Source organism: Danio rerio, chromosome 5 (assembly GCF_052040795.2).
Source record: "Danio rerio strain M-AB ecotype USA chromosome 5, GRCz13ab, whole genome shotgun sequence".
Lineage (NCBI taxonomy): Eukaryota > Metazoa > Chordata > Actinopteri > Cypriniformes > Danionidae > Danio > Danio rerio.
This window is the reverse complement of record NC_141025.1, coordinates 1,565,004-1,590,584: the sequence shown is the minus strand read 5'-3', so window position 1 is coordinate 1,590,584 and position 25,581 is coordinate 1,565,004. Positions and strand designations below refer to the sequence as shown.

The window sequence follows — 25,581 nt, the reverse complement described above, 5'->3', positions numbered from 1 at the left end:
TTAACACACTGTCTGCAGAACTCGATGTGTGTTTTAGACTTCAGCGTGTCATTCTGTTGATGTTTCTCTCTCTGTTGTGTTTCTTCAGGTTCAGTCTGCTGGATTTACTAAGAAGTTTAAGAAGAACAATAAGAAGAAGGGTTTTAAACGTGTCGGCAGAGTCAACGGAAAATAATAAAGTCTTTAATTGACTCAGTTTGTGATCTTTGCTGTTGTTGTTTCTGGGAATATCAGATGCACTCATATACAGACATTCAGTTCAATTCATCTTTATTTCTCGAGCGCTTTTACAATGTAGACTGTGTCAAAGCAGCTTCACATAGTTCAGATTTCAGAGTTCATTTCAGTCCAAACACTGAAGAGCAAATCCAGCCATGTGCAGCTCAACAAGTCCTGATCCGAGCAAGCCAGTGACAGCGGAGGAACAAACTTCACCAATTGATGAAGTGAAGGGGAAAAAACCTTGAGAGAAACCAGGCTCTTATGGGCTTGACCATTATTTTTCTTGCCCAAACTTCCTGTTTGGAGCTGCAGTTTAGTCGCTGGAGAAGCTGGATATCCATCGTGGAGAAGCTGCAGGTGTAAGTGGGTGACCAGACTGGCCCACAGGATCAATGCGGGGACTCGGTTGTCACGCTGGTGTTTCAGGAATCAGTCTCATGCTCTCCACTCCTCCATGACCACCACAGCATCAGCTCTGGATACGGCCTGGTCCGGGATTATGGACACCTTGTGATCATCTCTTCACAGGTCTTGGATCATCAGTGGCGCTGCGTAGTCTGAGGGCTTCAGGATGAGCATCCCCAGGTGGAAATAGAGAATAAAGAGAATAATTAGCGTAGCTGCTGACCATAGTGTTAATAAACGACATGCAGAAATGAGTTATCAATGAAAATAGCAGTTATACAAACACACGTAAAGCATAGCAGAGTATCTAACACAATGCCTGGTGTATTAAGACACTGCTCGCTGCAGAGCCACTTGGGCTCAAATGAGGGGGAGCTTGAGCTCCAATTTCTCCTCCTATAAGCTGTTTTAATGCGTACACCCACCCCTAACCCCAACCCCCAGTGACATCACTTGTAGAGGAAGTGCAAGGAAGGAGGAGCTGGAGCTCAAGCTCCCCCTTACCGGAGCTCAGCTCTGCCCAAGTGGCTCTGCAGTGAGCACCACCTGGGGAGTGTGTCCTACAGGAGGTTGTCAAGCCACTCATGCGTCATCCCGAGGGTAATGCTTTAATAAACAGTTAGGTCTTTCAGACGTTCATAGTAAGAGTAGTATTAATGATCATTTCAATATATATCTATTATGTTTCTATCTTTATTTGTGCTATTATATGGAGAGTATTATATAAGAGTATATATTATACACTCTTATAAAAATACTCTTAGACTAAATACTCTTAGTAATAGTATTTGAATGTAATAAACATATTTTTAACATTATAAAAATGTTTATAATATGCAATATTGTTCATGTAATTCTGTGATAAATTCCAGTTCAGTTATTTTCACTTCTCACTATGTTTACTATATATAATAAATAAAAAAGTATATATATTTTTAAAATGTACATAAACATAATTCCAAACATGCGTGATTACAAAAATACAGATCAAAAGCATTATTTTAATCTGTATATTCTACTTATTCACTGTTTATTAATAATCTATGGTATATTTAATTACTTTAGAATATTCATCAGCCAATCAAAACCAAACATTGATTTCTGTATGGCTTATTTTAATAGAGTAAAATATTACAAGTCTTAACAAGGTAACCCTCTTTCAGCTTTGCGCATTAATCCAGCACTAAATGCTGTTGTATTTTCAATATAGCTGATTGCATGTGTAAAATGAGCGTTGCAGCAGATGCGTCTGTTATATTAATACTCGTTTATTGTCCTTATCTAATGTGGAGAATCATGGATCAATATTTACAGTGTGTTTTACAGCTAAATGAGTGTGTGTCTGTGTGTGTGTGTGTGCGGAGGAAGGTAAAGAGTCTGGGCTTTTCTAGCTGTAGGATTTGATGAATGTGTTTTATATTTATACATGAAGTGCATTACAGATTTATTTTGATGAATAACAAAATATCTGTGTCTGTATTTTATGTTTTTTTATGAGTAGATTTAATTAATTTGGTTTCTTTGAGAATAATAACAGTAGTAAATAATTTCAGAAATGATTTATTTATTTGTTATTTTATTTATTATGTTTATTAATATATTATCATTCAATATATTGAATTATTATTTATTAATTAGAATTATATATATATATATATATATATATATATATATATATATATTATAATATTATAATTAATAATAATAGTATTTTCTATAATACTATTATTATTAATATATTAATATTATTTGATATACAGTGTTTTGGTATTAAATCATTATCATAAAATAGCAATAAGTATTTAAAACATTTAGATAGATTAAATATGATTATATATGTAATTGTTTATTTTCTTTAAAAAATTCTAGAATTAATATTAGCATTATATAATATACTATATTCTATTTATTATTTGTATTATGACAAGGATTATTGTTGATAATAACAGTTAATAATACAATACATATAATTATGAGCAATATATATAAGTTTATAATAATAGTAAACATATTATTATTATTATTTCAACAGTTAATATAATTAATAAAAATATGATACACTTATTTATAAGTTAAATATTTGTATAAATGGATATAATTACCAAAAAAATATTACCGATAAATTAGTTTTATTTTTTTTTATTGCATGTTATTTAACAATTCCGTTTATTATTATTAAAATGTATATTTTACTATTATTATCATTATTAATATTATTAACAGTTGGTTATTCAACAATTATTATTTATGTTATAATAATAATTATTATTATCATTAACAGTTATTTATTTCACAGTAAAAACGTATTTTATTATTTACATTGTGTTTCTTTCACTGCATTATAAAAACTTCTAAATATATATGTATATTAAAAATATGTATTATAATTAATGATTTGCTGAGAGTGTACGTGGCTTGCGGGAGGCCGTTGTGCGCGTGCTCGACGCCAGTGTACGCGCGCTGCATTGTGGGACGGCGGAGGCCTTGACACACACACACACACACACACACACACACGGAGCGGCTCTGCTGGGAGTGTAACACACACAGATACACACACACGTGTCTGTGTTTTCCTCATATTTTGTCAGTGTGTGTGTGTGTGTAAAGCTGACGGTCAGTGATGGGCCAGGAGGACATGATGAGCGCGGCAGAGGACCTGGCGGACCAGGTAAGATCAAAACACACACATACACACCTCTCAGACTCTCACTCCACACACACACACACACACACACACACACACACACACACACACACACACAGACAGCTGCAGGAGTGACAGATCTGTACGTTATTTATTCCGCTGTTTTACTGACAGACACACACTTATATTTACTCGTGTTTTCCTGCATTTATAGCGGGAATTGCCGTTATTTACGTGTGGAGAAGTAATTATTGTTAATTTTATGAATACAATTATAGCAAACTTGCTTTATTATGCTTTTGTTTTCAATATGGAACTGTTAGTTTGATGAATATTGGTAAACAAACCATTTTGGATTGTGTTTACGAGACACAAACACTAACGTTAGTCAGTTATATGTTAGACTGTTTAGTTTACGCTAATGTAATCGGACTACTTTTAGATTACATTTAGATTACTTTTACGCTAACAATATTTGATATTGCATATGTTGGAGCGGTATAATCTGTGTTATTTTGACAGATGTACATTTATTTTCTATTTAGACCTGTTAGTTTGATGACTATATTGGTAAACAAACTATTTTGGTCACATTGACATCAATAGTAGGGTTATAAACACTAGTAAGTGGACCAGAAACAGTTTGGATTACTGTATGGATTACTACATACACTCACACACAGCTGCAGGACTGACGAATCTGTGTTTATTCTGCTTTTTTACTGATACACATTCATATTTACTCATGTTTGTCCCGATTTATAGTGCAAATTGTTGTTATTTACCTATGGAGAAAGAATGTTAATGTTAATATATTGAGTAAAAGTGTAACGTACTGTTTGCTAAGTGATGTTACTAGCTATATTATGCATTTGTTTTCTATAAAGAACTGTGTGTTTGATGAATATTGGTAAACATACTATTTTGGTCCCTGTTTATGATCATGGTAGAGACACAAACATGAGTCAGTTGTATGTTACACTGTTTAGTTTATGCTAATGCAATCAGACTACTTTTGGATTACATTTAGATTACTTCTACGCTAGCGATATTTGATATCGCGTATGTTGAAGCGGTATAATCTCTGCTATTTTGACAGATATAAATTTATTTTCTGTCTTGAACTGAACTTAGTTTGATGAATATATCTGTAAACAAAGAATTTTGGGTGTCATTGACTTCCATAGTAGGGTTGTAAACACTAGTCAGTGGACCTGAAACAGTTTGGATTACTACATACACTCACACACAGCTGCAGGACTGACGGATCTGTGTTTATTCTGCTTTTTTTACTGACACACAATCCAATTACTCGTGTTTTCCCAGATTTATAGTGCAAATTCTTGATATTTACACATGGAGAAAGAATTATTATTAATATATTGAGTAAAAGTGTAGCGTACTGTTTGCTGAGTGATGTTACTAGCTATATTATGCATTTGTTTACAATATGGAACTGTTAGTTTGATGGATATTGGTAAACAAATCATTTTGGACCCTGTTTGCTGTCATAGTAAAGACCAAAACACTAGTCAGTTGTGTGTTAGACTGTTTAGCTTATGCTAATGTAATCTGGCTACTTTTGGATTACATTTAGATTACTTTTACGCTAGCGATATTTAATGTCACATACTGTATGTTGAAGCCTAATTTGACTGTTTTGGCAGATAAAAAGACGTTTGTTTTCTACATAGAACTGTTAGTTTGATAAATACATTGGTAAACAAACAACTTTGGCTCCTATTGACTTCCATAGTTATAAACACTAGTCAGTTTGACAGAGCTGGGTGGATTACTAGACACACACACACACAGCTGCAGGACTGATGGATCTGTGTTTATTCTGCTTTTTTACTCACACACATCCATATTTACTCCCAGATTTATAGCGCAAATTGTTGTTATTTACCTGTGGAGAAAGAATTATTGCTAATATATTAAAAGTAAAAATGTAACGTACTGTTTGCTGAGTGATGTTATTAGCTATACAATGCATTTGTTTACAAAATGGAACTGTTAGTTTGTTGAAAATTGGTAAACAAACCATTTAGATTTTTACTAAATGTAATCCAAATACTTTTATGCAAACTATATTTAATGTCGCATACTGTATGTTGAAGCAGGAACTTCTAATTTTACTGTTTAGGTAGATAAAAAGACAAAAAACTAAAAACTAATACAATAACTAAACAAAAGCTTTTATCGTCCATTGAGAATAAAGGGCCTAAGACATTCAGTACATAGAAGTCAGTTAAGCGTGCGCTGGTCTGTATATTCCAGGCTTTTTTAACCTTCATGCATAGATGTGAAAGCTTCTTTAGAATAGCTATATCAGAAAAAAGCAGGGAAAGCTCTCCAGAGTATATTTGATTTTCATTTTATTTTCAAACTGTAATATCACTAAACATATAAATCAACATTTGGGCTGGACATCAGGGTCATTCTTGCAAAGTCATGCTTGTTAGCTGGACAAGGACCTCATCTTTTGGAGGTGTAGTTCCTATATTTCGTCCAGACAGCGGCTGTGGCAATTGGTTTGCTGTTTTATCTGGGCCACTTATCATTCTTAATCTTTGTCAGAGGCACCTTTCCTTCCTCTTACGTTTCATCTCATTGCTAACAACCGTTTTCTTAGGAACAGGGACATCCGAATACGTAAGTGAAGCTTTGTCTTTTACAATTAATGTCATTAAACCAATCAGACAGCACAACTGTAATCAGTTTCTGGCAAAACTAGTGGTCGATATTATAATCGGTTAGATTACACATTAATGGTAATTTAATCAGACTACTTTTGGATTACATTTAGATTACTCTTGTTCTAACCCTACTTTGATGTCACATATAATGAAGCAGGAAAATGTAGTTTAATGTAATTCTTATCTCTGCCATATAGATATTAGGGTTGGGCTGATAGACGATGCTATCGTCCATTGCCGATGGCCAACAGACAACACAAGGCTGAGCCGGCATCGCGATCCATCGCCCCGTCCCCGTCGCAAACCCGCTCGTGAAAAATACACACTCAGGCCCTGTTTACACTAATATGTCTTAGTGTTAAAATGGCATTTTTGAAGTAAAATGATCCACATCCACACCATGTTTACCTAGCATTTCTGAACAGCCCTCCGTCCGCTGAAAATGCACATCACGTGACCACACACACACACACAGCCACACACACACACACACACAGCCACACGCTGTCATGCGCTCCTTTGAGCTCCAGGCAGAGAGCAGTGCACGTCGGAGAGTTTATGAACGATGTACTGCTGGATCGCGTCTCACTATAGTTGTTAAACGTGATATTCAGACATCCCAAGTCTCAGACAACCCCCCCCCCCCCACTACTCACATGATGACGATGCCATCGTCCATCGTGATGTTTTACATTAGACATCGTACAATGCCAAATTGGTCGACATCGCCCAACCCCTAATGGATATTGCATATACAATTTTTGCAATAGCAGTAATTTGTTGATGTATTGTGCACTGGAGTGAGTTATTGATTATATGACAATATGGATCTAAAATTATATCATGATATTTTCTAGTATTATTTCAATATCAATAATTTTAACGATAATGTATTTACTGAGAGACAAAAAAGTATCTTTATATATGAATTACCATGTTTGTAAACATTCAGGATGCACACATAAGCCCCTTTCACACAGTGATACCGGTAAATTTCTGGAAAATTTCCGGAACGACTTTACCGGTATATTGAAAAAAGCGCTGTTCACACAGGCGAAGACGTTACGGAAATTTTCCGGAAAAGAGCATTCACACATCCATTCCAAAATACCGGTAAATTCTGACATCATTCACCACAAATGAGCTTTAAACGGCTGCGCTTGTGTTTGCAAACATTTGACTAAATTACAAACTCTGTGGATGATCAATATTGTGAACAACTTTCGCAGGATCACTTTCGCATGTCGAGATGTTCATAATTGTGCAGGCGCTCATAGGCGCACGCAAAGCTTGAAGGTAAACAAACAACGGCTTATCATAAGCATCTCATCGATGATTATTTACACAGTTGGCATTAAGAAGAACATGTAAACGTGATCTGACTAACTTCTAGCAGCTAAATGTGTCTGGAAAAATATTCAAAGGCTTTTATCCTCACAAACCGCGCGGACGTGAATGCGTCTGACTGTTGTGATTGGCTAAAGCAGACGTCTCACGTCAGCACGTTCTAGATGTGCATGTGCTTATTACGGTAATCTTCCTTCTGCATTCACACAGCGCAGCATTCCGGCAAATTGCCGGTAATGTTACAACTCCTCTTTCCGCAAAATAGCCAGAACGAATTTACCGGTATTTTCAAAAAGGACCTGTTCACACATACAAGCTTTCCGGAAAATTGCCGGCAATTTTCCCGAAAGGTCTGTATGTGTGAAAGGGGCTATAGTGAGGCGGCAGAAAAAAACGGGAGTGCTAGCATTTACAGCGAGGGAATGACATCCGATGCGGTACTGAGCTTGTTGTTGTCTTAGAAATAAGATATATTGATTACATATTATATATATTGTTTACATAATGCTTTCTGCATATTATAACAGCTCGTCACCCAGTGATAAGCACAGTGATTCGGCAAAATTACCGTTGAAGTGAGCGGCGTTCGTCTTACAGGTCCATTTGCGATAGCACCCTCCCAATGGATATTGGATACGACGAAATGACCAAGCATCCAGCCCCAAACATACAATCTCATTGAAGCTCTAAATGATTTTAACAAGAGAGAAGTTAAAGGCCTACAAGTCTTTGGATGCCTACAGTGTTGTTCTGTGTGGTCATGTGCAGGAAATAATGCTCCATGATGACCAGATTCAACACTATGTAGAGCTAAAAACCGAGATTCTGCCCAGCCAAAGACAAGGAAAGAAGACAGAGCTGTACAAGGCCTGGGTCATCATCAACAAGCAGAACTACTGCATTCTGAACTCTATACTTCTCTGATCTTTTAATCCAATACCACAAAAAAAAACGTTGCTTTTTGTCAACATTTGTACAATTTGTACTAAAGCGATAAAATCTTTTACGAATATGTAATAAATTTAGATTTATTTTCTTTGTTTGCAACGAGTTCATATTTCCAAGTACAGAAATGTAAGTTATTTTGTATAGATGTAGATGTACAGTGTAGTTACCACCGTGAATCTAAAACAGGTACTAGTGGTAGTGAATACTTTTTACTTAAGTACATTTTTCAGGCCGTACTTTTTTCTTTTTTTTTTTACTTAAGTACAAAAGTGTGATCAGTACTTCAACTTTTACCAGAGTCATTTTACACAACAGAATCTGTACTTCTACTTAAGTAAAGTTTAATTCAGTTTAATTTACCATGTTTAACTGTTTTTACCAAAATCATTGCTGCAATCAAAAGCGAGTGATGTGTCTGATTCAGCATAGCGTGAACATGAGAACTACAGAGTCCAGCATTATTAATTAGATCCTCACTTCATTCAGCTCCCTTTTAGCCAAAGACGTCTGCGGTTGGCATTTAAAGCAGTGTGGTGTACGGTAATACGGAATTTGGCATCCTACCGCACAACACCACATGTTTACTATTGGTCTCTTTTTGCAACCGGGAACTCATGTGACATAGGTTGGTAATTCGTCTATAGAAAAGTATAAATTTTCAAGTTCTATACGTACATTTTTTTCTGTTCACACACTTTAATCCTGCTCACTATCCTGAGAGCTCAGCCATATTTACACACTGAAGCAGCTGATCAAGCTTTCATTCATTTTCCCCTGCTTATCCGGTGCCGGGCCGTGGGGGCAGCAGTCTCAGGAGTAGATTTTAGTTTCTATTGTTGCAGTATTAGTTCAGATTAAGTTACTTAATATGTAATTAATTAATGATTTATTTGTGTCATGCTTGTGTGTGATCAAATGCAGGGACTTGCTGGTGTTTTAATACGTCTTTGAGTAACAATGTCATGACATATACCGTGTCAGTATTATGAAGAAGCGAGTCAAGAAAGAGATGTTTAAAGTGTGCGCAGCTGTTATTAGCAGCGTTTCATGTGTCGTTTTAAAAATAAAAGGTCAAATCCATTGCATGGTCTGTTTCTTTAAGTAGTGCAGGTCGTGTATTGCTCATTTTGGCTGATATATTAATGTCAGTGGTGTAATTTAACTCTCATAAATTAATAATGCAATAAACAGTATGCAGTGTTCTGTTCAGTGCTGCTGGTAGTATATCAAATAGAGGTTTATTCTGTTTCCTAGAACATGTATTTGGATTGCCGTGCTGCAGTTCTTCACAGCACATTCACTTTCATGGGGTTGTTACTGTAGAATGAGCTCTGATTGGCTGTCAAGGTGGTCACGTTAGCATATCTGCTCAGTGATTGGCTGCTGTTGTGGTCTGTTTATATCTGCAGCTATTTTGGCCTGTGGTTCCTTCAGGAGCTCTAGAGAGTGTTTGACCTACACACACACACACACACACACACATCTACTGTTTCACAACACCACTGCTGTGTGTTGCAGAGTATCATGACAGAAACTTCAAGATCTGTTCAAGGTGTTCAGTTAGCTAGTTTGCACATAATATTAATAAAATAAAATATTGAATATAGTAATACACCTGTATCAGGACTGCACAATATATTGTTTTTGCATGGATATCACAATCTGTGAATCTGCAATAGTCACATCGGAGGAAGCCAAGCCATTTCAAGGGAATTTAAACTATTTGGACAAAAGAAATGATCAAGTTTGCCACTTTAACAAAGATTAACTGTATTTATTTATACAATGAAGACTGTAGAAAAAGTTATTTTACATTAGATTATTCAATTTCTGTACATCAATACTTAGACTCCACCCAAAACCATAAAGCAGGGCTCAACAATAAGGACTGCCCGGTGGCCCGGGGGCCAGCGTGAAAGACACTCGGGACAGTAGACAGACAGGATTGTTACTGGCCCCTATCGGCCAGTAACGATGAACGCGTTTTTTTTTTTTTTGTAACCCAGTAACAACCAGTACAGCGAAGATGGCAACATGGCGGCAAAATTAAACAATGAGGCTAAAAGAAAACGCCTGTTTCTAAAGTCTTAGAAGCAGACAATTACATGGGTACAAAATTAAGGAACTGAAAAGAAAGAACAAAAAAAAAACAGTTGTCAGTTTGGCAGGCCATTTTTATAAAAATGATTTAGAATTGCATTAAAATACCTGCACATTTTTCATACTGCTCTCTCATTTGCATAAAATCTTGAATTTAGCTCATTATACATTTATTAACATATTTAAAATGTTTAAATTCTAGATTCACAGGCATAATTTTGCCATTATTTAAAATATGTGGCCAAGAAATAGCTATTAACTTTTTAGTTTTTTTTGGTGGGGCCAATGAAACTTTTAGCAGGGCAAGAAAAAATCTCAACTAAAGGCCCGATCAAACCTGTATAAAAAATCCTTAGCGTTGAACCCTGTAAAGGGCTGTTTATTTATTTTTTTATCTTTGTTTTATTGTTTTCATCAGTGATTCAGTTTATTTTATTTTGTATATATATTATTAAAATATTAATATTAAAGTAATACTTTTTAAATTGAGTTGTGTACATTTTATGCAAATGCTCACTCCCCAAAAATCAGTCCAAAATTCTGAATTCCTTCCAAATAATCGTCTTGTGAAATTTTTTATATCGCTATATATATATATATTGGGGCTGTCAAAATTAGCGCGTTAACGCACGTGATTAATTTTAAATATTTAATGCGTGAAAAAAAAACACACAAATAAGCAGTTGCAGTTTTTTTATTTCCTGGTGTAGTCGACGTGTGTTCATGGACGGCGCGTGCATAGAGGCGACCTAGGTGGCCGCCTTGGGCAGCAGAATAGTGAGCGAACCCCTCGGTCTTCACTTTCATCCGATACACCCACCCCTCCCTCACGCTCCTCACTTTCATCCGCGAACCAGTCACTTCCTTTTTCACTTTTGGGTTGAGGGCGGCGTGATTGCCGTTTGCCTAGAGCGCCAGTTCAGCTTGCTCCGGCCCTGCGTGTTTAACGTGCAAAGAAATTTGGATAAGACCAAGGACGCGCTTCTAGAAGGAAAGTTTTAGTATAGTAATTAATGTGGCATCACCAGGCTGTCCTGCGTTTCCTCCGGAGTTTCATGCAATTTCATGTGTTTCATTTTTAATCTTTAGACTTTAACAGCAGTTCACTCTCATTCAGCAGATTTTCATTCAGGATGTTTTAATGGAATTTGATACCGCATGGCGAACAGCAAGAAAAGCCTCCGCAATTCGGGACTCGCGTTGTTATTTAAAGTAATCAAAAATCGCTGCTTACATGGTCGACTCTTAATCAGTATTATCTTAATCATAAAAGCAGAGTATTGGTGTCCATGTAAATGTACTGTAGTGAAAGTGGCAGATAAAGTCGCGAGCTGTCAAAGACAGCCCTATTCTCTGCCTTAAGCCTGATTTATACTTTTGCGTCAAGTGATCGGCTTTAAGGCTGATTTAAACTTCTGCGTCAAGCACACGGTCGGCTAAAAAGGGGACCAACCTGGTCCTAGTGAAGTGTACCTAATAAAGTGGCCGCTCAGTGAATATCAGCCATACATAAAAACCAATGTCAGCAACATTTTAGCTGATTGCACAGCCTCCATCATCTCAAACCTTTATTGTTTGGAGGTGTCAAAGTCAATATGGTTAAAAAACACTAGTATTTACTACAAAGTATTAAAGTATCCAATCATTCATTCATTTTATTTTCGGCTTAATCCCTTTATAACTAATCCGGGATCACCACAGTGGAATGAACCGCCAACTTATGCAGCATATGTTTTACGCACCGGATGCCCTTCCAGCTGCAACCCAGTACTGGGAAACACTCATTCGTAGTATTTAGTCTAAATAAAATGACACAGTATTCAATTTCTCACTCTCAGTACACACACACACACACACACACACACACACACACACACACACAGACTACTCAAAATTTCAATTTCAGTACATGCATACACACACAATAACATACACTATTTAAACTGTGTGTAGGTTGTTTATTTGTTGGTCTGATGTGACTGTGTGTGTGCGTGTGTGACTGTGTGTGTGTTTTCAGTTCCTGCGGGTCACGAAGCAGTATCTCCCGCACATGGCACGTCTGTGTCTGATCAGCACGTTTCTGGAGGACGGGATCCGCATGTGGTTCCAGTGGAGCGAGCAGAGAGACTACATAGAGGCCACCTGGAGCTGCGGATACTTCCTCGCCACATGCTTCGTCATTATCAACCTTATAGGACAGATCGGTGAGACACACACACACACACACACACACACACACACACACACACACACACACACACACACACACACACTGCTGAAGCTTTCACTCTCACTTCACTAACATACAAACACCATTTAAACTACACACACACACACACACACAAACACACACACACATCACCCAAACGTTCACTCTCACTTCACTCACATACACACACCATTTAAAATATACACACACACACACACACACACACACTATTTACACACACACACAAACACCTCACATTCTCACCACACACACCACTCAAGCTCTCACTTAACTCACACACACACACACACACACACACACACACATGCACACACGCACACACACACAAACACCTCATCTTCTCACCACACACACTACTCAAGCTCTCACTTCACTCACAACACACTCTCACACACACACACATACACACACTATTTACACCACACACATACCACATGCACACACCCCTCACACCCAATACACACCATTTAAACTACACACACACACACACCACTTAAAGAGCCATGAAACCCCCTCGTTTCAGCAGGGTGTTTTCACACCACTACTTTGGAAAAAGTCAGAAAAGTGGGCGTGTCCAGCTCTGTTTAGGGGGGAGTGTTGGAGGAACTAAAGTGGGAGTGTGTGGGAGTGTCTATTTGGGCACGCGCGAGTTTCAGTCAAAATACACACACATGAGAAAGTGATGGTGTTTAACCTACATGGACATCTGTAGTCGAATTATTTGCCAAATTATTAAATGGTGGACTTTAACTGCAGTTTGGCTCTTTCATTCAGGGAATTCATTCATGTCCCTCGCGACAAACGAGATATTTGATTCGAGGAGCTGCTCTAAGCGTGTATTTTTCATGCAATGTTTGATACCGCACGGCGAATGAGAGAAAAAAACCTCAGCATTTCCCGGAAACTTAGATGCACACGGCAGGTAGCGTCAGAAAGCCGTGTGTGTTATTCTGGTCACAAAATGCGGTGCTAACATGTTTACACTCGGTGCAATAGTTAACTTAATTCGATACGAACAAACTGAATAAACAAAGAGCACTGGTCGCTCACTTAGCAAATCTGTAGAGACAGAACAATCACCAGCAACTAGAGCCGCGTCTTTATTAAGAGGAGACTAAAGCGAATCCGGATCTCAGCGTTTGCAGATGAGAACAGCTCTCAGGTAAACAATAATCCTCCTTAGACACGTAAGTTATTGTTGTCGAGCGTCGCGTACACTGTTAATCCACACGTGACTCCAGCTGAGCTCTCACAGAGAGAAAATGAAAACAAAACTTCACTGCAGCAAACTATAAAAGCAACACTTCACGCTTGTTTTGCCAACACAACGTGGCGTCTCTGCCGTCTAAACACTGTGACAGTAATGAATATTAATGAAGCTGCACAATAGAGCGCGCTGATTGGTTTGAACCAAGCTTTACTCATGCATTAATGCAGCACACTGTAAGACGTAATAAGACTCACTCTGGCACAGACGTCCAGTCTGCACGCTGGAATACACGCTATTATCTCATGACCGTGACGCAGCTTCAAAAATTCGTTTCAAACCGGAAGTACGAATTTGCTTGAAATAACGCAAAAACAACCAATTTACACTTTTTAGTGAAATATAGGTGTCCTAATAGTGTTTTTAGCAGTGTGGGACACATATACCACTGTCAACAGCTCAACACATGTGTTCTGGTGTTTCGTGACCCTTTAAGCTCTCACTTCACTCTCTCTCTCTCTCACACACACTATTTAAACAAACAAACACACACACACACACACACCTCACATTCTCACCACACACACCACTCAAGCTCTCACTTCACTTCACTCACACACACACACACACACACACACACACACACACACACACACACACACACACACACACACTTACACTATTTACACCACACATGTTTGTTTTTGTGAAAAGTGGGGACATACATAGGTTTCCATTCATTTTATACTGTCTAAACCGTATATTGTATTGCCCTCACCCCACCCCATCCCTAAACGCAACCATCACAGGAGACTGTGTGCAGCTTTACTCTCTGGGTGCGTTCACACCTGTGAATGGATTCAGTTGTTCTGAGCAGAGATTACAGTTGTTACATTGTTGCTCTTTGCTCTTGGAGCGGTTCGCTTTCACACTGCAAAGTTTCTAAACGGACCAAAAGAGCTAAAACAAGTCACTTGTGAGAACTCTCCTCACTTTGGTGAGAGTGTCAGGGTTTATTTTGCAGCGTCCCGCTCAGCTGTCAGGAGAGGTGGTGGTTTGGTGGTGTTTGATAAGGTGTGCGCGACGTGTCTGAGGAGTGAGGAAAGATGCGGTGGGGAGGGGTGAGAAGGGTGCGCGACGATGCCTATTTGAGGATCGGGAGGGAGACGATAGATTACCGGGAGATCATCACTCGTTTGCGGGCATCCGAAGACTCGCGAAACTTCCCGCCCTGCTCATAATTCTCTCTTCATATAGCCGTATATACCTATTAAATATCCATAAAACACTGTGATATAACCGCGCTCGGATCAGATCACTTTCTCACTGCAATCGAACCGCTCCAGGGTTTGTTTCAATCGAGCCGAGACCACCTCATTCAAGCAATCTCAGAGCGATTGATTTGCCGCGGATCCGAGAGCGATTGGTGGTTTCACATATGCCAAACGAACCGCGCTAACTGGGCAAACGAGACGGGTTCCTGAACAAAAGTGCAGGTATGAAAGCCCTCTCTGATTAAACTCATCCTGTGGGATTTATAAGCGATTTGAGAAACGAGGACGTCACCAATGGCCTCATATTTCACCCCCTTTTTGTAATACCTGTGTCATACCCATGTCATTGTACAGATTTGTGTCCTGATATGTCACAAAAACAGGTACACACACACACACACATACCACATACACACACCCCTCACATTCTTACCACTCACATCAACCAAGCTTTCGTTCTCACTTCACTCACATACACACACTATTTAAACTACACACACACACACAAACCTCACATTCTCACCACACACACGACACAAGCTCTCACTTCACACACACACACACACACACACACATTGGCCTCATTTTTACCCTTGAACTAGTTGTGTAAATGTGAGCTATTAAAGAAACAGGACACTCATGTTCAGCTCACTTCTGCTGTTTTGAACAGTTTCCCCCATTCATCTCTCTCTCTCTCTCTCTCTCTCTCTCTCTCTCTCTCTCTCTCTCTCTTTATATATATATACACACACACAAACACACACACACACAAACAGACTGCAGTGGTTGCCAGTCTTAATCAGGTATTAGAGAATATAATAAACTATCATCATGAGCATATTTTCAGCTGACTCATAATTAAATATGTGTTGAAGAGGAGCAAACACGGGTTTACTGCTGCTGTATATGAATTATAATTTATTATTACAACCAGATATAATGAAAAGTACTCTAATAACCAATTAAATCACATTATACACACACCTGTATTTCATTTGATTACTCTTATAAAACACCCTTTAATTAAAAAGTACTGGATTATTATTAGAAAATATTCATTATAGCCACAAAACAAGTACAAATGAATGTAATGTGAAGAAAATTGGTGTTTATTAAGATTTGTATTTATTGTTATTAATTAGTTTAATCCATTAATACATCTGTTGACTTATTGCACTGATATTTAACACACAAAAATCATTTACTAACAAATAATATTCATCCTGAGATACGAGTGAGGATTTATTAAAGGAAATATTGATACAGAGAAAGATGAGTTATGAAAGCCCACTGTACATAGTGTATTATGGAGAAACGGTTGGTGTCTGCACTTTGATTGACATTCTCCCATTGTACGTGTCATCAGAGGGAAAGCCCCGCCCACTAGTGCCCATCTCTCCATCTCATTAGCATAAACAGCAGCCCTGAGTGAGAAGCAGCCGTCTGTCCATTAGCCATTAGAGTGTTTGAGCTGCTGAAGATAATGTCAGCATAGACTAAGAGGATTATAGATGTGGAGTTTTAGATGAACAGCGACAGGAGCCACATAGACTGACAGAAACATCAAGCACACACTCACACTGAAGCACACATAACACACACACTGCTGATTTTACATCTGTAGCTCCGCCCTCTTCTGAAAAGAGCACAATCTCATTTGCATTTAAAGCGACAGTTTCAGAGAGCTGGAGAACATTATCTGTGAGCTTTTTTGAGCTCTCTCTCTCTCACACACACACACACACACACACACTAGAGATATAATACATTACAGTAAGAAGGGATTTGAGTTTAGCAATACCTCGTTGTTTCAGATGCTAAGCACACATGCATATATTAACTCTATTCTCTGCTGTAGGTGGATGTGTCCTGGTGCTCAGTAGAAACCTGGTTCAGTACGCCTGCTTTGGCTTATTCTGCATCATTGCACTACAGGTGAGTGAAAATCAGTGTTGATTAATGAGTTATAAAGTCTCTAGTTACTTGGATTTAACTGAAAATGTAAAGTTGGGGATTGCTCTACATTTTAGGCCATTTCATTATAATTAGGCCATGATATAATATAATACCCAGATTTTCAGCCCATGAATGAGTTTATGAATGTGCTTCTGTAAATGTGTGTGTGTATGTATATATATATATATATATATATATATATTTGAATGTGTGTGTGGATGTTTCCACACAGATGGGTTGCGGCTGGAAGGGCATCCGCTGCGTAAAAACTTGCTGGATAAGTTGGCGGTTCATTCCGCTGTGGCGACCCCGGATTAATAAAGAGACTAAGCCGACAAGAAAATGAATGAATGAATGAATATATATATATATATATATATATATATATATATATATATATATATATATATATATATATATATATATATGAATATATTCATTTTTACATTACTTTCAGTAATATTATTGAATAATATTCAAATGTTTAAATGATTTATTTACAACACAGTTTGTAAAGTTTTATTTTCTTTTAGTACAGTTTTATGCATAAGTTTAGGCCCCTCTGTGGCTTCATAATTATGTGCTCTTTCTTTATAAGGGAAGATCACAGTGAAATGCCATTGGGTTTCTAGAGAAAGCTAGATCATGTCATGTTTTTCAGACAGAAATACGCAGTGTAGCAGTATCGAGATGTGTGAAATTATTATATGAAACTGAAAAATAGGCTGTGCAAAAGTTTGGGCACCCTCTCTTTCATGTGGATTTCAATACCTGTAGTCACTGAATGCTGACTGATTCCAACACAGAATTGATTTGCGTGACTCAGTGAAGCTCAACAATCCTCACACAGCTACAACCAATCATGAAGAAGGATATTTATCATAGCTGAGTGCTAGATGTGCTTTTCCTTATTGTGAACCTGAAAATAACAACATGGAAACCTCAAAAGAACTTCCTAATGACCTAAACACCAGGATAATTCACCAACATGAATTACGAGAAGGATGCAAAGAGCTATCATAAAGGTGTAAAGCCTCTATCACCACAGTCAGAAATATAGTAAGAAAATGTAAGGCCACGGGAACAGTTCTTGTGCTGGAAAGATGTGCTAGACCTGGACAAATATCTGAGAGGGAAAGGTGAAGAATGGTTCGAATGGTCACAGACAGAACACCTCCACAGGGCTCCAGGAACATCTCCACATTCCAGCACACTCTTCACACAGAGCAGCATAATGGAAGGTGATGCAGGTGAAGCCTCTTCTGCACTCTGCCAATGAGAAGAGTCGATTGAGGGATGCAAAGGCTCATCTGGGCAAGTCTGAATCATTCTGGAGGACAGAATATATGGTGGACAGATGCCACAACCATAGGTGCGTTGCATGGTGGAAAAAGAACACAGCATTCCAGGAGAACCTTGTCAGAGTTGATGATCGCATGGGTTCCACCCAGAATCAGCAGACTCTGAAGAACAGAAATCAGTCAAGAGGCTGAAGTTACTCCAGGGTCTGATGTTTCAGCACAGTTCCAGATCTGCCAAGGAATTCAGGCTCAGACACTATAGAATGGCCATCCCAGTCCCCAGATGTGAACATCTTCCAAAATCAATGGATTGATTTGAAAAAGGCTGTTCATGATCACCACCCATCAAACCTGACTGAACTGGAGGAATTCTGCAAGCGTCTGCAGGCTGTTATTCCAGCAAAAGGTGGCTCTACTAAAGATTGATGTCATTATTCTGTTGGGGTGCATCTGTCTATTTGTGCATCTGTCTGGTTTTGTTCAGACTTAAATTGCATTAAATGTTATGGCAAAACTGAAATCTTGCTTTTTCCATAGGGTATAAGTTGGGCCAGACGGAATCTGCAGACATTTTTGCTATGTCTGCCCAGAATTTTGTTAAAAGTCTGCAGATTTATGCGGAATGATTTTATCATAACTAAAACCTTAATATATGAACTAAAAAGTAAAACCTTTTTAACTTGAATTCAATGTTTACAATGCAAATCCAATTAGATCCACTTTGGGCTAGAAATCTGCAGAATTATATTAAGGCCTACGTATATGATATATCTAAATGAATTTGATCTGAACGGCCAGCAGGCTATGGCTTGCAATTTTGAAAATGATCAGGGGTGGCCAAACTCTTGCATGAGACTGTATTATATGATATTAGACTTAATTTGTTTACCAAACCAGTGGATCTAACTGGATTTGCTTTGTAAACCTTGTGTTCGTGTATTAAGTCTGTTCAGACTGGAAAACTGTATTTCATGAAGAGTAAAAATGAGATGTTATGCCAATTAATAGATAGATACTGCATAAAATGTATCAAGATATAGTTAAAACAAGTAAAACTGACGAAAACAGCTTATTAGAAGCAAGAAATATTTGATTATTATCATAAGCATTTCAGGCCCGGTTCTGAGAGTTAGTAAAGGAATGGGGGATATGCAAAATACAACCGAAAAACCACTATATACATGTGTGTATTGAACTGCGGACATCTTTAATATTATATTGAGTATTGCAGCATCCCTAATACTTATCGGCACATGATCATATTAATAAGTGAGCTTTATCCGTCCTCTGTATTTCAGACGGTGGCTTACAGTATTCTGTGGGACCTCAAGTTCCTTATGAGGTGAGTTCAGCTCAGTGTGTGAATCTGCAGATCCTGAATGCTGTTACTAAATGTGTGTGTGTGTGTCAGGAATCTGGCTCTAGGTGGCGGTCTGCTGCTGCTGCTCGCCGAGTCTCGATCTGAAGGGAAAAGCATGTTTGCCGGTGTGCCGTCCATGGGTGAAAGTTCCCCGAAACAGTACATGCAGCTGGGAGGGCGAGTTCTGCTGGTGCTTATGTTCATGACGCTGCTGCACTTCGACTCAGACTTCTTCTCTGTGAGTGTCCGTGCTCATACACACTTATTTCACATCACCTGCAGGACAAATAGGAGATATTTTAATACACATTTCCTGTGTGAATATGTAGTTAAATGTCATTTATTTTTAACAGTTATTAATGCATTATGTGTATTACAGGTATTACTGCAAAAATTATTTACAAAAAAAATGTAGATAAAACAAAATTGTCTGAATTTCATCTCGTGTGCATAAAAGTGAGAGATATTATTTTCATTTGATATGTGCATTTTCTGTGTGCATATGTAGTGAAATATCATTTGTTTTTAGCTGTTATTAATGCATTTAATGTGTTACATGAATTATTTAAATTTTACTAAATATCTGTGTAGATATTTCAGCATCATGCTCAGTGAACATTCTTGTTTATCTGATAAACAATGCTGAGGTCAGATATTCTGCTGTGAGCATGTGCGTTACGTGCCTGAACGGCTGTCTTTGTTTTGGTCATTTAACCCGCCCACTGCCAGCTTAGCCAATTATATTCGGGTTGCCAGATGGTGGAAAACAGCGTATTTCATTAATTCAGTCATGAAGACTCTGAAGCATGCGTCTTTGACCGAAATGCAAACACCGGTGGACAGTAGCAGACTCTGAAATGAGACTCAGATTCAGAGTTCCACATGAGGTGGTTATTAATTATCAAATAATATAAATAATACGTAAACATTTTTTTAGCGTAAACATTATGCAAGCAGGTTACACTGTCCTAACAACACACTACGTGATGAATTACGCAGTGATGAGCAGTTAGGCTGTATTGCAGCTGACAGAAATGTAAATCCAGCCATTCAGAAGCACAGAATAGTGCACTCACTGCACTCCAGCCAAACGGTGAGGTTTATAACGATGAATTGATTGTTTATGAATAGCTGTAATTCTTTTGGAGATCACGATCGCAGTGTATATATCATAGACTGTCAAAGATATAGTATCAGTGTCTGCGCAATAGCCTAGGGGTTAGCGCATCGACATATGGTGCAGTAGCTCGTCAGGGCATCCCAAGATCAAATCCCGGCTCAAGGACATTTTCCCTACCCTACCCCCTCTCTCTTTCTCCAACTTCGTTTCCTGTCTAAATACTGTTCTATCTCATAAAAGGCAAAAAAGGCCAAAAAAAAAAAGATATAATATCTGTGACGTCACCCACAGGCTTCTGAAGAGCACAAAAGAAGCTACAAGTAGGCGTGGCCAATAGTCTGCATTTTGTTCACGCGTCGTGGCATGGACCAGGGAATACCAAATAGGGGGAAAGAGGCGGAGCTACAGATAACTGCTGGCATTCTGCTTAGACTGGCTTTTCTTTGGGAGAAACGCTTAATACTTCATTGCCTGCGACTCGTTTGTGTTCTGACCACATGTACTTGGCTTTATACTATATCACTAAAGTGTTTAGACTTTTAAAAACACTGCTGTAACACATTGAGCCACTAAACATTGGGTCTAGCAATAACGCTCCCGACTCTTGAGCGAGCGAGCACACGTATGTATGTGTGTGAATGAGAGAGCGTGATGCTGCGTTTAGCTTGTTTTTTGCTGTGTGTGTGTGTGTGTTTGTGTGTGTGTGTGTGTGTGTGTGTGTGTGTGTGTGTGTGTGTGTGTGTGTGAATGAGAGAGAGCGCCAGCGAGCGTGATGCTTATGTGTGTGTGTGTGTCACTTGCTTGGTGCTTGTGTGTGTGTTGATACAGACAGCTTGTTATAGGTTGTCTGGACTCTGTTTAGCTGGGTGGTGTTTGGTTTGTTCTCCCCCCGTTCGTTAGCGGAAACGGGCGCGGCCATAGAAAACGGGGGCGGGTCTGGCAGCGGGACAACAAACGCTGACTATAAGCGTGAGCAGTCGGGTTCGGGCTAAAACCTGGCGGGAGCGAGATTCAAAATTTAGTCACGTGCAGATCTCTACCTTAGACCAGGCCACCTCCATTCACCACTGACTATATTAAACTCAGGTCATTTCCAGTTCAGTTTCTAAAGACACGATCACGTCTTTTTCAAGGACACAGCTGCTTTAGAACTTCAAATGTTTTTCATGAATATGAGAAGATTAAAGGGCAGCTAAATCTCCAACACTGTTCTTTAAATCATCACAGTGTGCTTTCCTGCAATATCTGAATATATACTCTGTGCAAAATCCTTTATAGATATTCAGTCCTATGTAATGGTGTTCACACGAAAAATAAATTAAAATATGTACACCTATATAAGTAACTTAAAGAATTATATTTCTTAACACTAAAAATGAAAAAAAGGAAAAAAAAAAAAAAATATATATATATATTACTCCGGTGAGGTTTGAACGGCGTCGTAACACAACGTGCTGGCCACTGGACCACAATAGCGCTGTTATATTGCACTGTAAATTACTTTCTATTGATGGCTTTTTCTCCCCTTTTTAGATTTCTGATCATCTGATGTTCATTGAGCAGGTGTAATATTCATTAATGGTAATTATTTGAATTCTTATGAGGTGCCGCTGTTTGTGGTCAGATGATAGTTACCTCATCATTAACCTGCGGGCTGCATTCTGCTCACGGGGCTGCGAGAAAATAAATAAGAAGAGCGGAGCTGCGGCAAAATAATGAATAACAGAGTGAGGCGACGGTCAAATAAATAAACACATGGAAAAAGTGCCACTGCTGAGAGTGCAGGCAGCTAGAGACACCGGCCCTCCCGCCAAAAAACGGTCCAACCCATTCTCCCGGTCCTCCCGATTGGCCAATCCGGACCTGATAGTCAGTGTGTTAGTAAATGCAAGGCTATTGATAAACTCCCGACATAACACTGTATGACAACGCTTCAGATGACTGATCTAGATCCTACAGCTGATCAATCTGACAGATTCTGGAGTGCATTACAGCTCTAAAGAACATTATAAATAATCTTAAATAAAACCAATACATTTATAGAGATGGTATATGAGTGATTAATTTCACTCAGCTGGGAAATGGAGACCACGTAAACGGTTTGAGTGCACACCGCATGCCATATCATCTGATAATTGTAGGAAATAATTCCAAAAGGCGACTGACTGTGTAAAGCCACATAAAACAACACAGAAATAAGATGAATATGCTGAGCTCAGCGGCTAATCAGCCGGAATCTGCTGAAGTGAAGAGACGGCGACCAGCGAGACCTAGCTGTCACTCAAGTGGCCACACCCTTAATTATGCAAACTTAATATAACCTAATATAAAGGAAACTGATTAGTTACAAATTACTTCCTCACAGTTGTCATGAAGGGTAACATTAGCTATATGTGTAGCAGGCTGTAAACACCTTATTTTCTGCTGTAAAGTCGGCTATTTTTACAGTCGGGTCAATAGAAATCTGCTCTGATATGGAGCCAGGAGTAGGGGACTTTCCATCAATTGCAGTTTCAGTTACCTCCGTCTTAGCTTCACGAGAGAGAGTGGAAGGGTGACGCTTGGTATTATTCATGGCTAATATCTGATGGTCTCTGAGGCAGATGTGTACACCATGACTTTATATAAAATTCATTTTAATGAGTGATATGACTAAAAAGTGGTCATGAACGAATATTTTCTTAATTCAACTGAGTAGCGGCTTGGACCTGGAAACACAGCCACAGCCGTATCACCCTGCAGCCCAAGAGCGGTCACTCACTGAAGCTGAGCAGGGCTGAGGCTTGTCAGTAGCTGGATGGGAGACCACATGGGAACACTAGGCTGATGCTGGCAGTGGTGTTAGTGAGGCCAGCAGGGGGCGCTCAACCTGCGGTCTGTGTGGGTCCTAATGCCCCAGTATAGTGAAGGGGACTCAATACTGTCAGTGAGCGCCGTCTTTCAGATGAGATGTTAAACTGCGCTCCTGACTCTCTGTGCTCATTAATAATCCCATGGCACTTCTGGTCAAGGAGTGTAACCCCGGTGTCCTGGCCAAACTCCCTCCATCAGCCCTCACCCATCATGGTCTCCCAATGAACTGGCTCTATCACTGTCTCTCCACTCCACCAATAGCTGGTGTGTGGTGAAGCACTGGTGCTGTTGTCCATGATTGTGTAGCGCTTTAGGTGTATGGCCATACGCGATACATGCGCTGTGTAAATACACACATTACATTACAGAACGTCATGACTTCACAAGCAGATTGCTAACATGCAGTGTTGTTGTCCTGCAGATCCTCCAGAATATGGTGGGAACAGCGCTCATCATCCTGGTGGCCGTGGGCTTTAAGACCAAACTGGCTGCTCTGACTCTGGTAGTCTGGCTTTTGGCCATCAACGTCTACTTTAACGCCTTCTGGACCGTTCCGGCGTACAAACCCATGCACGACTTCCTGAAGTACGACTTTTTCCAGACCACATCAGTGATCGGGGGCCTGCTACTGGTGGTGGCCCTGGGGCCCGGAGGCGTCTCCATGGACGAGAAGAAGAAAGAGTGGTGAAGAAGAAGAAGATGTTCACTTCCTGTCCATCCGTCCGTCCTGCACCCTTGCTAGTGTGTATGTGTTGGATTTGGGATGTGTGGATCCCTCATATTGACTCCAGTCGCAGCAGTAAACACCGATTCGTTTACTGGTTTCGATTTCTGATCCGATGGACGACCCTCAGCCTGATTTCACTGTTTTCTGTTGATTGTATATGAAAAAATTATGATTATAATAATATTAATAATAAGTTGTTCTATTAATTTTTCAGACGTTTATATTGTATTTAGTTTTTTTTTTTTTTTCGAATTTCAGGTCATGCTGAGAAATAAAGCAAAACCTCCGAATTATGGAAATGAGTTTCATTGTTGTGTTTTGGTATGCTTTCATTTCTTTAAATTCTACGTGAAATCAAAAATAACACATGCGAAGCAAAATTACCACTTGCTCTTGAAAAGTTCAACTACACGTTTTCGACATCTAGTTTATGTGGGAAAATTTGCACATTTTGACATCTCTGGCTTCCATATAAATTACTCGCGGGATGTTTTTTTTTGCCGAACTTGAATTTTTTGATCATGTTTTTGAATTTGTGACTTAGTATGTTCCAACAGTTTTTATATTTAGTTTTTTCGTTTTTCAGGTCATGGTGAAAAAATTAAGCAAAACTAACGAATTATTGAAACATGTTTTGTCGCATTCTGATATAGATCAGTGTTTTTTAAATCAACATGAAAAAAACTTTTTCATTGATAATTGCAGTGCTGCAGTGTGAAGATAACGCGTGCGATCAACGTGAAATCAAAAACTTTATTGAATATTGCAGTGTGAAGATAACGTGTGCGATCAATGTGAAATCAAAAAGTTTTTATTGAATATTGCAGTGTGAAGATAATGTGTGCGATCAACGTAAAATCAAAAACTTTTTTATTGAATATTGGAGTGTGAAGATAACGCATGTGATCAACGTGAAATCAAAAACTTTATTGAATATTGCAGTGTGAAGATAACGCGTGCGATCAACGTGAAATCAAAATCTTTTATTGAATATTGAAGTGTTGCAGTGTGAAGATAACGTGTGCGATCAACGTAAGATCAAAACTTTATTGAATATTGCATTGTGAAGATAACGCGTGCGATCAACGTAAAATCAAAACTTTTTATTGAATATTGGAGTGTGAAGATAACGCGTGCGATCAACGTAAAATCAAAAGTTTTTATTGAATATTGCAGTGTGAAGAT

At 38.7% G+C, this 25,581-nt stretch overlaps 2 protein-coding genes across 5 annotated transcripts in view; both read left to right on the top strand.

Annotated features, from left to right (window-relative positions):
• surf2 (surfeit 2) overlaps nucleotides 1-25,581 on the top strand; it is a 108,290-nt gene that overhangs the window by 11,888 nt on the left and 70,821 nt on the right. Inside the window, exon 6 of one of the 3 annotated variants that reach the window (XM_087251690.1) lies at nucleotides 89-196. The exons of 1 other annotated variant lie outside the window; for it this stretch is intronic. In XM_087251690.1, coding sequence (XP_087107816.1) covers nucleotides 89-175 — 87 coding nt within the window. In that variant the 3' untranslated portion in view covers nucleotides 176-196. 3 annotated transcript variants of the gene reach the window in all.
• Nucleotides 3,105-24,698, top strand: surf4 (surfeit 4). 2 transcript variants are annotated; one of them, XM_087251548.1, is made up of 6 exons: nucleotides 3,105-3,405; nucleotides 12,322-12,572; nucleotides 16,938-17,014; nucleotides 19,635-19,678; nucleotides 19,748-19,934; nucleotides 24,091-24,695. In XM_087251548.1, the coding sequence occupies exons 2-6, from the start codon at nucleotides 12,419-12,421 to the stop codon at nucleotides 24,355-24,357; spliced, it is 729 nt and encodes a 242-aa protein (XP_087107674.1). In that variant the 5' UTR covers nucleotides 3,105-3,405; nucleotides 12,322-12,418; the 3' UTR covers nucleotides 24,358-24,695.